This window comes from Felis catus, chromosome E3, assembly GCF_018350175.1.
Source record: "Felis catus isolate Fca126 chromosome E3, F.catus_Fca126_mat1.0, whole genome shotgun sequence".
In the NCBI taxonomy this organism is placed as follows: domain Eukaryota; kingdom Metazoa; phylum Chordata; class Mammalia; order Carnivora; family Felidae; genus Felis; species Felis catus.
The window spans coordinates 31,545,390-31,558,774 of NC_058383.1; the positions used below are offsets into that span (position 1 = coordinate 31,545,390).

A 13,385-nucleotide genomic window follows, 5' to 3' on the forward strand; every position below is an offset into this window, starting at 1 on the left:
CCCAGTGATTCATCTCGTTGGAATTTCAGAAATAATTTTACGTTGATGTTCTTTGGTTGTTTCAGAAAAAAAAAAAAGCAAAAAATCTAAGTGTCTCTTTGCTTCATTCCATACACGTTAAGTGTGATCTGTGGCCCGATACAAGTTCTAGGTCATTCACAGATTCATTCAAGTATTTGTTCTTCTAGTCCCTGGGGGGTACAGGTGACCAGAACAGATGCAAGCCTCTGCCCGAGTGGAGGGTCTGCTCCCGCCCTACGAGCCGATTTTCGAGGAAGCAGTGTAAAAATCTAAAGGCTCCTTGACTTGATAATTTCTCTGATTCATCCATTGATGCTTCTGTAAGAACCCAGTCAAATGAAATAGGTCCCCTTGGCCAGGGCAGAAGAGGTCCTTGTTGCCAGAGGCAGACAGGGAGAGTTCTTTGCTCATGGCTGGGTCTGTCTGAAGGGAGCAGGAGGCATCTGTGATGGGAAAGTCACTTCTCGCAGCCACTTTTTGCTTTTCCCAAGCACTTGGTAGGCGCCGCTGCGTCTGGAGGAGCGGGGGCAGGTCCCGTCCCCGCATCTCCCGTCTGCCCCCGGGCAGTGGTGGGGCGGTGGGGGCCACCGGGGCCGGCCCCGCGTCTACCCTGTGTCGCCCTCCGCAGGTCTTTCCCAGGGAGGCCGTCAACTACACGGCGGAGAACATCCACAAGTGGGCCCTGGAGAACCGAGAGGCGCTCCTCCGCTGGCTGCGTCCACACGGCGGCAAGAGCCTCCTGCTGAACAACGAGCTGAAGAAGGGCCCGGCGCTGCTTGTGTTTCTGCCTTTCAATCCTTTAGCCGAAAGCCACCCGTTAATAGATGAGGTGAGAGTCGTCATGTTCAAAGATACCCTGTAAGGAGCAGGAGAGCCTCGTGAACTTGGACGCCTCGCTCCCCGTTCCACGTTCCGAGGGTTCTCCGCGTTTCCGTGGCGATACTCCCTCCGTCCGTCCGTGCCCGGGACAGGGTCCGCCGCAGCGTCTGTGGCCACACCGACAGCTGCTCGGGTCTGGGGGAGTCGGCCTGGCCGGGGAAGGACCAGGTGTCGCTCTTCTGTGATGACCGGTTCGGGGAGTGGGATAGAGGGGCTGGCCAGCGGCACGGGCGGGTGTGGCCTTGGGGATGCCCGACCGCAAGCCCTGGCCGTCCTCAGCCGGCAGCCCGAGTGGAGTGGTGACACTGGCCCCCTTGTTTCTCTGAGCCTTTCCTGTCGCGTGGATAACCAGAGCGGTTCCCAGAGACAGCCGCTGTCAGGAGTCCCTGCCCCTCCTCCTGCCTCTCTGGTTTCGTCTCGAGCTCTCACTCTCTCTGGATGTCAGTTTATTTTCTACATGGGTCATTTGGAGGCACTTAGAGAGAGTAATGACAATAACCGGGGAGCGCCTGGGATTGCTAAATTGGATTTACTGGGGGGTTTTATTTTTTCCTTCCCTCAAGGATCCCTTCATTGGCCAGAACCAATTTCAGACAGCCAGTGTGGCCCTGGCGGGGCTAACCAGACACCGCCTCTCCCTGAGCCCTTCCACGTGAGCCTGATGGTCTGCCTGGAGGCGACGGCGAGATGGGGTTCTTGCCCAGCCAGACCCCTGACTTTGCCACTCTGGGGGCCTCTTTATGAACATTGTTATTCCTGCTGCTACCCTGGCTTAGTGGAAGAGAGGAGAGAAATGAAATCGGTTTGTTTCTTCTCCTCTGATTAGGGAGGACTTGATGTAATAAGACTTAATTCTTCAGAAAACCTTCACTGGCTCAGATATTTTATGGACTGAGACTTTCTCCCAAATTACTCGGCCTTCACTGCATCTAATATTAAGAGCCTTAAGGCTCTTTGTAGGAGAGATGGGATTTTTAACCAAGATGTTAGCTCTGGTTTTGGATCTTTGCTTCAGCTTTTAAAATTTCTTTCTGGAGAATTCTATTCTTGTCTGGTTTGGGCAAACCAGGGTCCTGGATGGGGTGGTGGTCTGTGACCAGAGCCCAGTTCCTCTGTTCAGGGGGTCGTGGTTGGATTTCGGCCCTTGGTGGGAAGGCACTTGGTTTTCTGCCTTTTTCCCTTCTCTCCCCCACTTCCTCCATCTGTGGCCAGACCGCCTTGTATTATCAGAGTTTGCCTGTTGGTCCTTTCCTCAAGGCTCAGAGTGTCCCCGCAAGGTGAGTGGATTCCTGTAACATCAGCGTATGGCTGAGGGGTTGTTGAAAACGAGATGGCATCCTAGCAGTATTATGGACTCCTTAGCCAAGCAGAGTGCTCTGTGCAGTACATTTCCCTCTTTGTTTTAGATCGATTTAGCAAATGTTTATTGAGCACTATGTCAGGGAGCCGTGGGGAGAAGGATGGAGAAGACACAGCCTTGCTCTCATGGTCCCAGAGGCTTGTGCCGTAGGGCAGCACGAGCTTGCTCCTTGTGATTCAAGGCACAGGAAGGTCAGCCCCAGGTTTGGATTGGGGGGAATTGGAGGAGACAAGGCTCCGTCCCAGGAAGCTGGGGGCTGGGCTGGGCGGGGCTGAGGCTGGGAGAGGCTTCGGACGGGGCAGGCATTTGGGACAGAGTTTCTGGGTGGGTGGAGGTAGGGAAGTTGCTGCGGGTCCAGTGTTCGGATGTAGTGTGGGTGGTGACCCCCATAAAGGGCTGGCTGGAGAGACACAGAGTTAAAGCCTGACGAGGAAAGGCCCTTGGGGGCTGCTTTGAGGACTTCAGGATTAATCGTGGCCATCGGAGCCTCACTGACCAAGGAGAGGTGTCAGCAGAACCGTGTGTTACCATTATCGACGTTTTCCAGGAAAGTGGGAAGATGTAAAATGCTCGACTTGGACGGTGGTGGGGATGGAAAGTGGCAGACGGTTGAGGAAGCTTACGGGCTGTTGAGCGCAGGGAGGCAGCATACGGCGAGGGCGGTAGAGTCGGGGCTTTGGGGTGGGGGGCGTGGCGGGGGGTTCACGGGCGGGTGGCCGTGTGGTCGTTGCACTGCGAGGCCCGGTCCAGGACCAGCAGCTGCTCGCACACGCTCCCGGCTCCGGAGGACACGGCATGGGCTGCACACGGCGTCAGGCCGCTGACCCCCTTGTGTGTCTAGAGAGGGTCCTAGAGGGGTCCTGAGACATCTCAGTGTGCTTGTCAAAAGACCCGGTGACTTGTTTTCAGCTTGAACAGCACTGCTTTGAGGCATTCACGGCATGGGAGTCTGATTAGCAAAGTCACGGTTGTCTTATTGGGACTTGAACATTTATCTGATTAAAGAAAATGGAGGCAGGCATTTATAGCACAGACATTTCAGGTTATTTGTCACATTTTCCTTATTCGTTCACGCGAAGTTAAATAGGACATGAAGTGATTCACGTGTAAAGCCGCCTGTTGTGTCAAAGTAATAGAAGAGTAAAAACCAGTTCAGTTTACAGGAGAAAAGTAAGAATTCCTCACTTTTTAAGAGCATTACTCTACACAGAATATTTTCTTTCTTTTATTTTCATTGTTTGTTTTTGAGAGAGACAGAGCGAGCAGGGGAGGGGCAGACAGAGGGGGACAGAGGATCTCAAGCAGGTTCCCAGCTGACAGCAGTGAGCACAACACGGGGCTCAAACTCAGGAATTGTGAGATCATGACCTGAGCCAAAGTCAGACACTCAACTGACTGAGCCCCCCAGGTGCCCCCAAGATACTTTCTTCAATTAGAAGAAATTGGGGCACCTGACGGCTCTGACTTTCGCTCAGGTCATGATCTCGAGGTTCGTGGGTTTGAGCCCCGCATCAGCCTCTGGTGCTGACAGCTCAGTGCCTGGAGCCTGCTTTGGATTCTCCGTCTTCCCTCCCTCTGCCCCTCCCCGACTTGCACTCTGTCTCTTTCTCTCAAAAATGAATAAGTGTCAAAAAATATTTTTTTAATGAAATAATAAATAACATAAAAGCATCCTTTACGTGGCTGCTTTGCTTATGAGCAATGTCGTGAAAAGAGAGGAGGAAAAATGCGTTTTCAGGAATCTTGCCCTTAGTATGCTCCTACTTGGACTTTGTAAATACTTGAATTTTTGTGGGGTTTTTCTGGGGGCTGGGGGCATGGCTAGGAGTAGTGATCTGTTGTGTCTTTGAGTGCAAAGCAGTCCTCAGATGGGGCCAGAGGGTCGCTGGGCCCTTTATGGATCATGTAGGCTTGACTTGGTTAGTCCCGTGTGCTCTCAGAGCCTTATCCAGAAAGGGTTGAGAGGTTTTTATATGGGGAAGAAAGTGAAACACTGGTTTATCATCTAAAATGATCTTTTTTTATGCCCAAGAATTATTCAGGGTATTTTTCTGTATGAATGCCTATGTCTTGAGTTAACATTGTCTGTAAATACCATATATAAAATTTGTAGATTTTTTTGAAATTGGAAAGCACTCATTAAATGGTTCTACACACGTCCGTGTACACACACACACACACACACCTACCTTAATGAAACAAAGTCCTGAGTGACTTTACACCTTTTAACTGGCAAATTTGATCCAAATTCAAATTTGATCCAAACCTGGTGAATGGTCTGGAGCAGGTTGAATTCGGAGCCTCCTGTGAGGTGTGGGTTTATTTGGAAACCCCTATGCCGTGAAATACTTTGATCCACTCAGGTGTTTGGGAAGTTTTTAGACTTAGTGGAGGTGAAGAAGGAAGACATCGTTTGTACGGAGAGGGGCAGAGGTGTGAAGGAAAAGGCGCTCCCCTGGGCGTTGAGATTTAAAACCTGTTGCTGGTCCCTCGACGGCCCGGACGCACGTCAAGGGGCGAGCTTCACTCTGGTCCTGTGCTGGACGGAGACGTCTGCCTCTCCGGCCCCTTCTCTGCACGGGTGGTTCCCTGTCGATAGAGGCGCGTGTTCCGAAAGAGACCCCGAGCCTCTTGATTCAGGCTTTTGGTGTGGCAGCTTCCTGTTCGGGGCGACGCGTCCGGCCGGGGCTCCTTGTGACTCACACTCCGATGCTTTCCAGGCCTGACGGCTGCGGGGTCGCCCCCTCGGCCCTCGCTGCGCCTCTCACGAGCTCCGCCCTGTGTTTCAGATCACCGAAGTGGCCTTGGAGTACAACAACTGTCACGGGGACCAGGTGGTCGAGCGGCTCCTTCAGCACCTGCGGCGAGCGGACGCCCCGCTGTTCCGGTCTCTGGCGCCCGAGCCCCCCGCCCAGCTGCCGGACCCGTCGCCGATAGCGGCGTCCCCCTGCTGCAACACCGTGGTGCTGCCCCAGTGGCGCCCCGTCTCCAGGACCCACAACGTCTGTGAGCTGTGCGTCAACCAGACCACGGCGGGCCTCAGGCCCAGCTCGGCCGGCGTGCCGCAGTGCAGCTTTTTTGAGATGGCGGCGGCTCTGGATTCTTTCTACCTCAAGGAACAGACCTTTTATCACGTGGTGTCCCACAGCGTGGAGTGCAGCAACTTCCTGAGCTCCTACAGCCCTTTCAGCTACTACACTGCATGTTGCAGGACCATAAACAGGGCCGCGACGGGCTTCGTGGATTCTGCGCAAGGTGTCTTTGAAACCCCGGCCGTTGCGTTTTCTTCCCTGGAGGAGAAATGCCATGTTGAGACCCCGGGCTCCCTTCCTCACATTGAGGAGAACCGCTATCTCTTTCCTGAGGTGGACGTGAGCAGCACGAACTTCACAGGCCTGAGCTGCAGAACCAACAAGACCCTGAACATCTACCTTTTGGATTCGAATTTATTTTGGTTGTATGCAGAGAGGCTGGGGGCTCCGAGCGCCACCCCGGTGAAGGAATTTGCCACGATTGTCGATGTGAGAGAAGAGTCTCACTACGTCCTGGATCCAAAAGAAGCTCTTAGGAAGTTCACCCTAGGTACCGTGGGCGCCTCCCTTCCCCAAGCGTAAAAAGGATCCCTTAACCTCACACTGGGAATTTCCTCCGGGGATGGCAGTACCCTTGGTCATGGGTGATGTCGGCTCTTCAGCTCATTTGAATTCTTTAGACTGCACTTGGTCATAGTTTTAAGAGAAGCTGGTTTTGTCTGTTAAGTGGACCGGAAACTTCCTGGCTGCAAATTGTGGCTAAGTTTCTCATGGAGCCCCTTGGGGGGTGGGTAGAAGTCCGCGTTGCAAATTGGCGGTCCCTGTCCTGTTTGGAGGTGGGGTGAGCTGCGTGGGGTGGGAGCATCCCGGGGGCTGAGGAATTTGAGCCCTGACAGCGGGGTCCCTTCTAGAGGACCCTTCTAGAGGGTCCCTTCTAGAGGGCAGCTCTAGAGGAGCTGAGACAGAAGGCACTGAACCCGCACAGCAGCCTGTCCTCCCTTTTGGCCCACGGGTTTGGATGTAGAAATTTCCAGGCCGCCAGACCTAATTTGTTCTGCCGCTGTTTGTACCTCCTTGAGAAATGCTGCTGTGACCTTGGGTGCCTAGACTGTCACAAACACGTGTCACATTGCAGACCAGCAGAAACCACTTTTGGGGGCGGGGTGGGTAAGGCCCATTCTGGGAAAGCGTCCGGGAGCTCGACCTCGGGGCTCGGCGGTGGCAGCGGCTGTAAGGAACACCAGCTGTCCTGTTCCCGGGGCTCTGCTGACATCCTTGATGTCCACACGAGGAAGTGAGAATTCAAAAGCCGTGTTAGTTCAGCCTCACTGGAAATGTGGGGGAAGCCAGCGTTTGCCAGATGGAGGCAGGAGCAATTTGGTAGAGAGGGAAACCTTTCTTATCCAAGTTTTAGAGGGTATGAAAGCAAAAGGAAACTCCAAGCCCCCTAAATAACAGTCCTTTTAGCTGTCTTCTTTTAAGCCCAGGCGAAGCTTGTTTCTTACAATGGCCACCTTTGGAAAGGCTCATGTAAATGTTGATTCTTGTCCTGTGTCAAGGTCTACATTATAAACATGAAGCTCCCGAGTGTTTAAAGGAACCTGTGACCTATCGCTTTATGAATTGCATTCTCTATCGTTACTGTAAATTACTCCTGATTGGTGTTTTCTAAAGTTACGTTTTGGTGTTCTGAGTGTTTCTAAAGTGAAACAAGCCTGTATTTTTGAAGTGTTTTTTGGACTTTCCCGAATTATGTTCAGTAACACACAAGCATTCAATGAGCTCATAATGTGTTCAATTTGAACTTGAGGGTAATCTGAAAGGAGCCTTCTTCAGATTTATTTTCCTCTCCCTTCCCTCCCTCCTTCCTTTCTTCCTTTCAGAGATAGAGTGCACAAGCAGGGGAGGGGCAGGGAGAAAGGGGGACAGAAGATCTGAAGCGGGCTCTGCACGCACAGCAGAGAGCCCTCTGTGGGGCTTGAACCCACGAACCATGAGATCATGACCTGAGCCGAAGGCAGACGCTTGACCGACTGAGCCACCCAGGCGCCCCGTAATTTCTTTTCCTCTTCTGTATCTGCTCTGAAGTGTACATGTAGCTCAGCTCTTTGTCCTGGAGTTGGTGACAAAATTTGTAAGGGTCCTTGTGAAAAAGTACCTGTGTCTCGCTGGTTTGGAGAGTTGACTTTTAAGTCGGCTGTCTCTGGGGCAGTTTCAGAATTGAGGCTTCATTCAGATTAGGAGATAATTTTTGGTTTTATGTTTCAGAAACATATCCAAGTAAGTTATTCAGATGCAGATAATGAGTTCTCTTTAGTATGCACAGGACATCCTTCACTTCCTCCTCCCTCTGTGGAAAGTGTCACTCACTATTCGTTAGGACCTCAAAATGGAGAGAGGAGAGAGAGAGAAAGAAGGGACCCGCCGATCAGTGCTGCTCTAGACAGGTGCCAAGGAGTCTGAAGGCAGTGGGAGGGGAAAGCTGTTGGTTCGAGTTAGGTTTTTGGATTATTTGTGAGCCTTATGGGATTTTCCACGAAATATAATTGAGTTTATTTTTCCTACACTTTGAAGAAAGAAACTTGAAGGACTTGAACAAAGGAAACAAAAACCACAGCTCCCCGCCTCAAGTATTAAACGCCTGTCACCTTCCAGTACCTTGTGGAGTTAGCCGCATCTGTAGTGCCGTTTAAAGGTCTGAGCGTTGTAGGTTGAAGTCTCTTCGGGGTGGTGGCATGTCGATCGGGTGTCTGTTTGGGGACCAGCCCCGTTAGGAGAAAAGAGAACTCCTGGCCTGTAGATCCTAGAGCCTGTGACTCCGCGTGGTGTTTTGGTAGCTAGATTACCGTCTGCCGAGGTCACGCTCAGAGCTGAGCCTGGTGCCCCCCACCCCACCCCCGCCCCGGGCAGCCTCGTTCAGGGCGCTCCCTGTGGGCGAGGTGTTCGGAGTGCCAGCCTGTGAAGCCGTCCCAGCTTGTACATGCAGAGTGTAAAGTAGGCCAGCTACTCCCCCTGTACTTCGCCAAGAGCTGATCTCATTTTCTCTTTATTTTTAGAGTCTTTTATTCAAAACTTCAGCGTTCTCTACAGTCCCTTGAAAAGGCACCTTATTGGAAGTGATTCTGCCCAGTTCCCTCCTCAGCATTTAATCACTGAAGTGACAACTGATACCTTTTGGGAAGTGGTCCTTCAAAAACAGGTACGGAGTCGGAGGGGCACAGATCCAGCCACCTCCCCCTGGTGAGGTAGCTGCCGAAGCTGCGGGCGTCGGGGCGAAGGCTGGGTTTGGATAAGGCCCAGGTCAGTCGCGGGACGGTCTCCCTGCACGACATACGCGTTACCCGACGCTTCTCTCACCGCAGAAGGTCCGTAAGAAAGCACAGAATTGGAACGATGTGAAGCTGGAGATATTCCCTGGCGGGGGAGCAGTAAGCAGCAGCTCCTGAATGCCCACTGGGTTCCGAGCGCGGTCGGGACACGCGTGCGCCCTTTGTAACCACCGTCTTCCCTTCCCCCAGGACGTGTTGCTGCTCTATTACGCACAGTGGTGCGGCTTCTGTCCATCCCTCAATCACGTCTTCATCCAGCTAGCTCGCCTCCTGCCGGCGGACGCTCTCACCGTGGCCCGGTAAGGAAGCCCCTTCTGCCCGTCTTGGCTCTCACAGCGTAGCCGTGTGGCTGGCGAGGGCCTGCCCGCTTTTCATAAACCTTGGGTGAGACTGGGTGCAGTTTGATTGTCAGCTTGAAGCCAGAGCAGAACCTCCTCGAAACCCGCGTGCTCCCAGTGAGTTCTGAGCGTTGCTTCCGTGGTGCCAAGTGTGTGTAGCCCCGACCGAATTCCCGGGAGGGCGAGTGTGGGGGCGGCGCTGACCCCTCCCCGCCAGCGGCCGGCTCCCCGGAACCCCATGGGAAGGGTGCCCACGTTGCTCCGTGGCACGGTGGCCTCGGCCCGGTGAAAGGGGGCGGTCCTGACGTGCCGCCCGCCGGCCCCGGGACCTGGAGCACATCCCTCCGCCAGGTCTGGCCTCCCTCCTCACTCCTCACATTAGGAAGAAACACTGGTTGGTACCTTTGTGTTCTGGTTTTGTGATTCCGTGGGTACCGGATGTGGGCTCCGTAGTCAGCAAAACCGTTTTTAAATCACTGTTTTGTAGAGACAAGTCTGAAATGAAGACTGTTTGGATAGGTACTAAGCTGTTGGGCCGGGGGGGGGGGGGGGCAGGTGGTGTTTAGATTTCAGCCTTCCAGACAGATTAGAATTCAGTACAAAGATTAAATCATAGGAAAAACAACAGAACATAGAATATTGAGTTTGCTAGTTTGAGGGATGGAAACTTCCCAAAGTGAGGCAGTTAAAAAAAAAATAATTAAAGAAAGATGGACAGATTGCACTAGAAAAGTGTGCAGTGAGAGACATAAGGAAAATAGGCTTAAGAAAGAAAAATAGGTATGTTTTACAGCATCTCTGTTTCACCCCCTGGGTCTGCTCTGAGCAGCGTAGAGCCAAACTGCGCCGTGAGAGTTTTCTTTGTACGTATCCTCTGACTTAATTGTCGCCGCACTCGGTGAAGCAGGCGCGGCTGTCACTCTCTTTTTACCGAGGAGGAGACCGAGGCACAGAGAGATGCAGTAATTTTCCCAGAGTCGCACAGACTGTAAGTGAGGGCCCAGGCTTCCTGGTCAGGCGCTCCTACTCCAGACCCTGAGAAATGACAAAGGTTTAAGGAGCTGCTGAGAAGAAAATGCCGTCAGTCCACACAGTGGAATGTTACTCGGCCTTAAAAAGGAAGCACGTTCTGAAACCCGTTAGGAGGTGGAGAGACCTTGAGGGCGTCAGTGCAAAGTTAGATACAGAGATACGAAAGGACACATCCTTTGCAATCGCGCATATGCAGGGCACCCAGGGCAGTCACATTCGCAGAGACAGAGAGGAGATGGTGGGTGCCCGGGGGAGCGGGGGTGGGGGCTGTGCAGCGGGTAGACATTCCCCAGTTTTTCAGGATGACAGAACGCTTCTGCAGTTGGGTGGTGGGGACGGCTGCACGGCATTATGAATGCACTTTGCACGACCAGACTGTGCGCTCAGGAGTGGTTCGGATGGCACGTGTTGCGTGTGTATTTTACCGCAGTGACAAATTGGGGGTCCGGGGAGAAACAGCCGAGAGGGACTCCTGTGTGAAGAAAAGACACGAATAGGCTTTTTCACGGCCGGAGGAGGAGGAGAGTATAAGTAAGCAAGTGTGGAAGTTACAGCCTAATAAATGTAAATGAAAACAATAACAAAGTATCATTTACACTTATTAACAGATGCTTTGACATGACAGAATCTTGTGTTGATAAAATGGAGTGAAATTGGCACAGAGAGATGGAGCTAATAGCAGAAGTGAATTGGCGTCACCTTTTTGGAAGGCATTTTAGCAACATTTGTAAGAAAGCACAAAAATTGTTATACGTTTTTGACCCAGTTAATTTTACTTTGGGGAATTAAGGAACCAGGACTCGCAGAGAAGCATGAGCTAGTCACTCCCTGTAGCATTATTTGTATCTAATGGTAGAAGCACAGCTAAGTAAATTACAGTTGGGCGTTTGATGGGATTTTTGCCCATTTATTAGAACAATGCTTTTCGTAGAATTATTGAAAAGAATCGCGTTTGAAGTATATGAATACTGCTCTTAACAACATGCGGGTATATACACCAAGCCTGAATGAGAATCCCAGAAAGAAGGCCCGATTGGCCCAGTGGAGTTCTGAGTGATATTTACAACAGTGTTTTTCTTTCAATTTTACATGATTTTGGAGTGAAAATCGGGAGGAAAAACGGTATTTGATGATAGGCTAGAGCGTGCCCTACCGCTTGTTTAAAAAACGGAACTCTGACGTTTCAGGTAGGCTCGCCCAGGCAGAGACGGGAGTGCCGTTGAGTTGTTTAAGACCATTCTAAAGTGGTCACCCTTTTGGGCGAATGCATGGCGCTGGTTGACGCCCAATGGCCATGATTCTCGGAGAACTACTATCAAGTTAATGATTCAGAAAGTCCCCACTTTTGTATGCATTATTTGTGATGATTGATGTCCGAACCACCTGTCCGAATGGCCCTCCAAGGTCTGCTCCCTTCTTCGAGGACTACTGTTGGTTTGTTTGTTTGGTTGTGTTTTTCGTTCCATCTGAGCAGTGCCTGCCAGCTGAGGTTGGGGGGGAGCTGAGTGCCGGCTGCAGGAGGGGCCACTACCTGCTTCACCAGTAATAAACCCCAGGTTGGGTAATTCAGCACACAGGGCATTTTCCAGATTAGAAAATTAATCTAAAATCTGCTAAGAAAATGCGTGTTTTGTGGCCTCCGTACGGAGTTACAAAATATAAATATAAAATAGAGTATCACCTTTACTCTCCAGTTTTCTTACACCTTCAGAGGCTTGATGTATTTTGCACAATGATTTCCTTTTTCCAGAGCTAGTCCAAGGATTTCACTGCTTGCCCAGACCCCGTGAGGGGAGCGTGGACTGCTCCTGAGGTGTCAGTGAGGTGTTTTTCTTTTGAAAGTTCATTTTTACTCTCAGGACATGTCCCTTCTGCTCCGTAAGTTAAAGTGGAGAAAGTTGCATGTTCTGGAAGCATCGGTTCTTGTCCCCTGAGCTGCACCCAACCTGGAGGAGTAGTACGTTTACTCAGAGGGCCTGACCAGTATGGCCACGGAATATGCTCCAGGATCTTCATTTATTGGAGAAAGTTCTTTGAGGTCGGAGTGTCTTGGGCTGATCTTTTACTTATTCTCATCTTTCCCTCTGCCTTTGTCAGGATTGATGTATCTCAGAATGACCTTCCTTGGGAATTCATGGTTGACCGTCTCCCTACTATCTTATTTTTCCCCTGCAGCAGGTAAGTTTTTTCACTATTTTCGATCTTTACTCAATATTTGGGCAGATGGGATTCTTTTGAAAATGAAAAGGGTTTAAGGTGCTTCACAGAAATGAAATGCAAATCATTAGCTGTTACTGAACTATTTGAATAAAATGTATTGTTAAAAAAATGTTCCATTGAGGGGAAAAAAAAAGAAAAAAAAAATGTGCCATCACGGACCCCGGGGTAAAAGGGCTTTCGTGTCACGAGGTCGGAGGTGGTTTTTGGTAAGAACTTCACCCCTCCCACAGTGTTTTCACGAGTGTGCATGTGGCCGTCAGAACTCGTTTGCCTTCTGGGTCTTATGAGCCTCCAGTGGATGCCGAGATGGATGGCAAAGAGCCACGTTCACCTGGCCAGACAGCAGCCATCTCTTGAGCCCCCCGGGCGTCAGGCCCTGGCTGACCCAGGCTTTCATGTGCGTCATTTTCCATCAAGTTCTCCTGATGCCCGGCTTGTCCCTCCTGTGCAAGCTGGAAATGGAGACGACTCCTCACTGTACCCCGTTCATGGGATTCAAGGAGCCTTCTCCCCACGTGTGCAGACTTCCGTGAACGTCTGCCACGGGGCTCTCCCCTTGATCTCTTCACATCGTGCAGGCGGACTCCAAGTCCAGTGATGACAGCAACTGCCCTGAAAGCCCGGCAGGCGGGGACGGGACCTAAGCAAGGAGGACGAACGGCCTAACTTGGCAATTAGTAAATGTTGGGTGCGGATGTTTTGCTAAAAGGGAAATGAACTCTTGGCCTTTAAAAGCCTGATAAACGAGATGTTCTGACCCTTTTTAAAAAAAAAAAAGACTCTCTTTTGTTCAAAAGGGTCCTCGGGGACCTAGTCACACGACTCTGATGGTATCTTTTTAGGGAAAAAGCATTTGCAGGTTATTCTAACGAGGTCCTTAATTCACGTATGTGGTGTCTCCTGTTTTAATTTCCTGCCCTCACTTTTACTGTTCACGGCAGCCACTGCCATACTTTCTATTTCTCTTTTTATTTCTCGTAGATACCTAATCATTTCCTTGTTGTTTCCTCTTTATCTCAAGGAATTTTTGCTGGAATACTTCCTGGGGTAGTAGGGTCCTGTCACATCATGCACTAAAAACAGAGCGTGACTCATCCTGTTGTGCTGACTGTTGTCATGAGGCTCTTTCCTTCTAAGAAATAAAGTGCCGCACAGTCAAGGAATCATGGACCAT

General features: G+C 51.1%; 1 protein-coding gene across 4 annotated transcripts in view; it reads left to right on the top strand.

The window, feature by feature from the left end:
• The window catches only part of TXNDC11 (thioredoxin domain containing 11), a 79,823-nt gene that overhangs the window by 62,538 nt on the left and 3,900 nt on the right, over positions 1 to 13,385 (top strand). For all 4 annotated transcript variants that reach the window (XM_045047714.1, XM_023246824.2, XM_019820950.2 and 1 more), the window contains 5 exons: positions 650 to 850; positions 5,050 to 5,842; positions 8,349 to 8,491; positions 8,811 to 8,920; positions 12,089 to 12,169. In XM_045047714.1, coding sequence (XP_044903649.1) covers positions 650 to 850; positions 5,050 to 5,842; positions 8,349 to 8,491; positions 8,811 to 8,920; positions 12,089 to 12,169 — 1,328 coding nt within the window. The remainder of the gene's footprint in view (positions 1 to 649; positions 851 to 5,049; positions 5,843 to 8,348; positions 8,492 to 8,810; positions 8,921 to 12,088; positions 12,170 to 13,385) is intronic.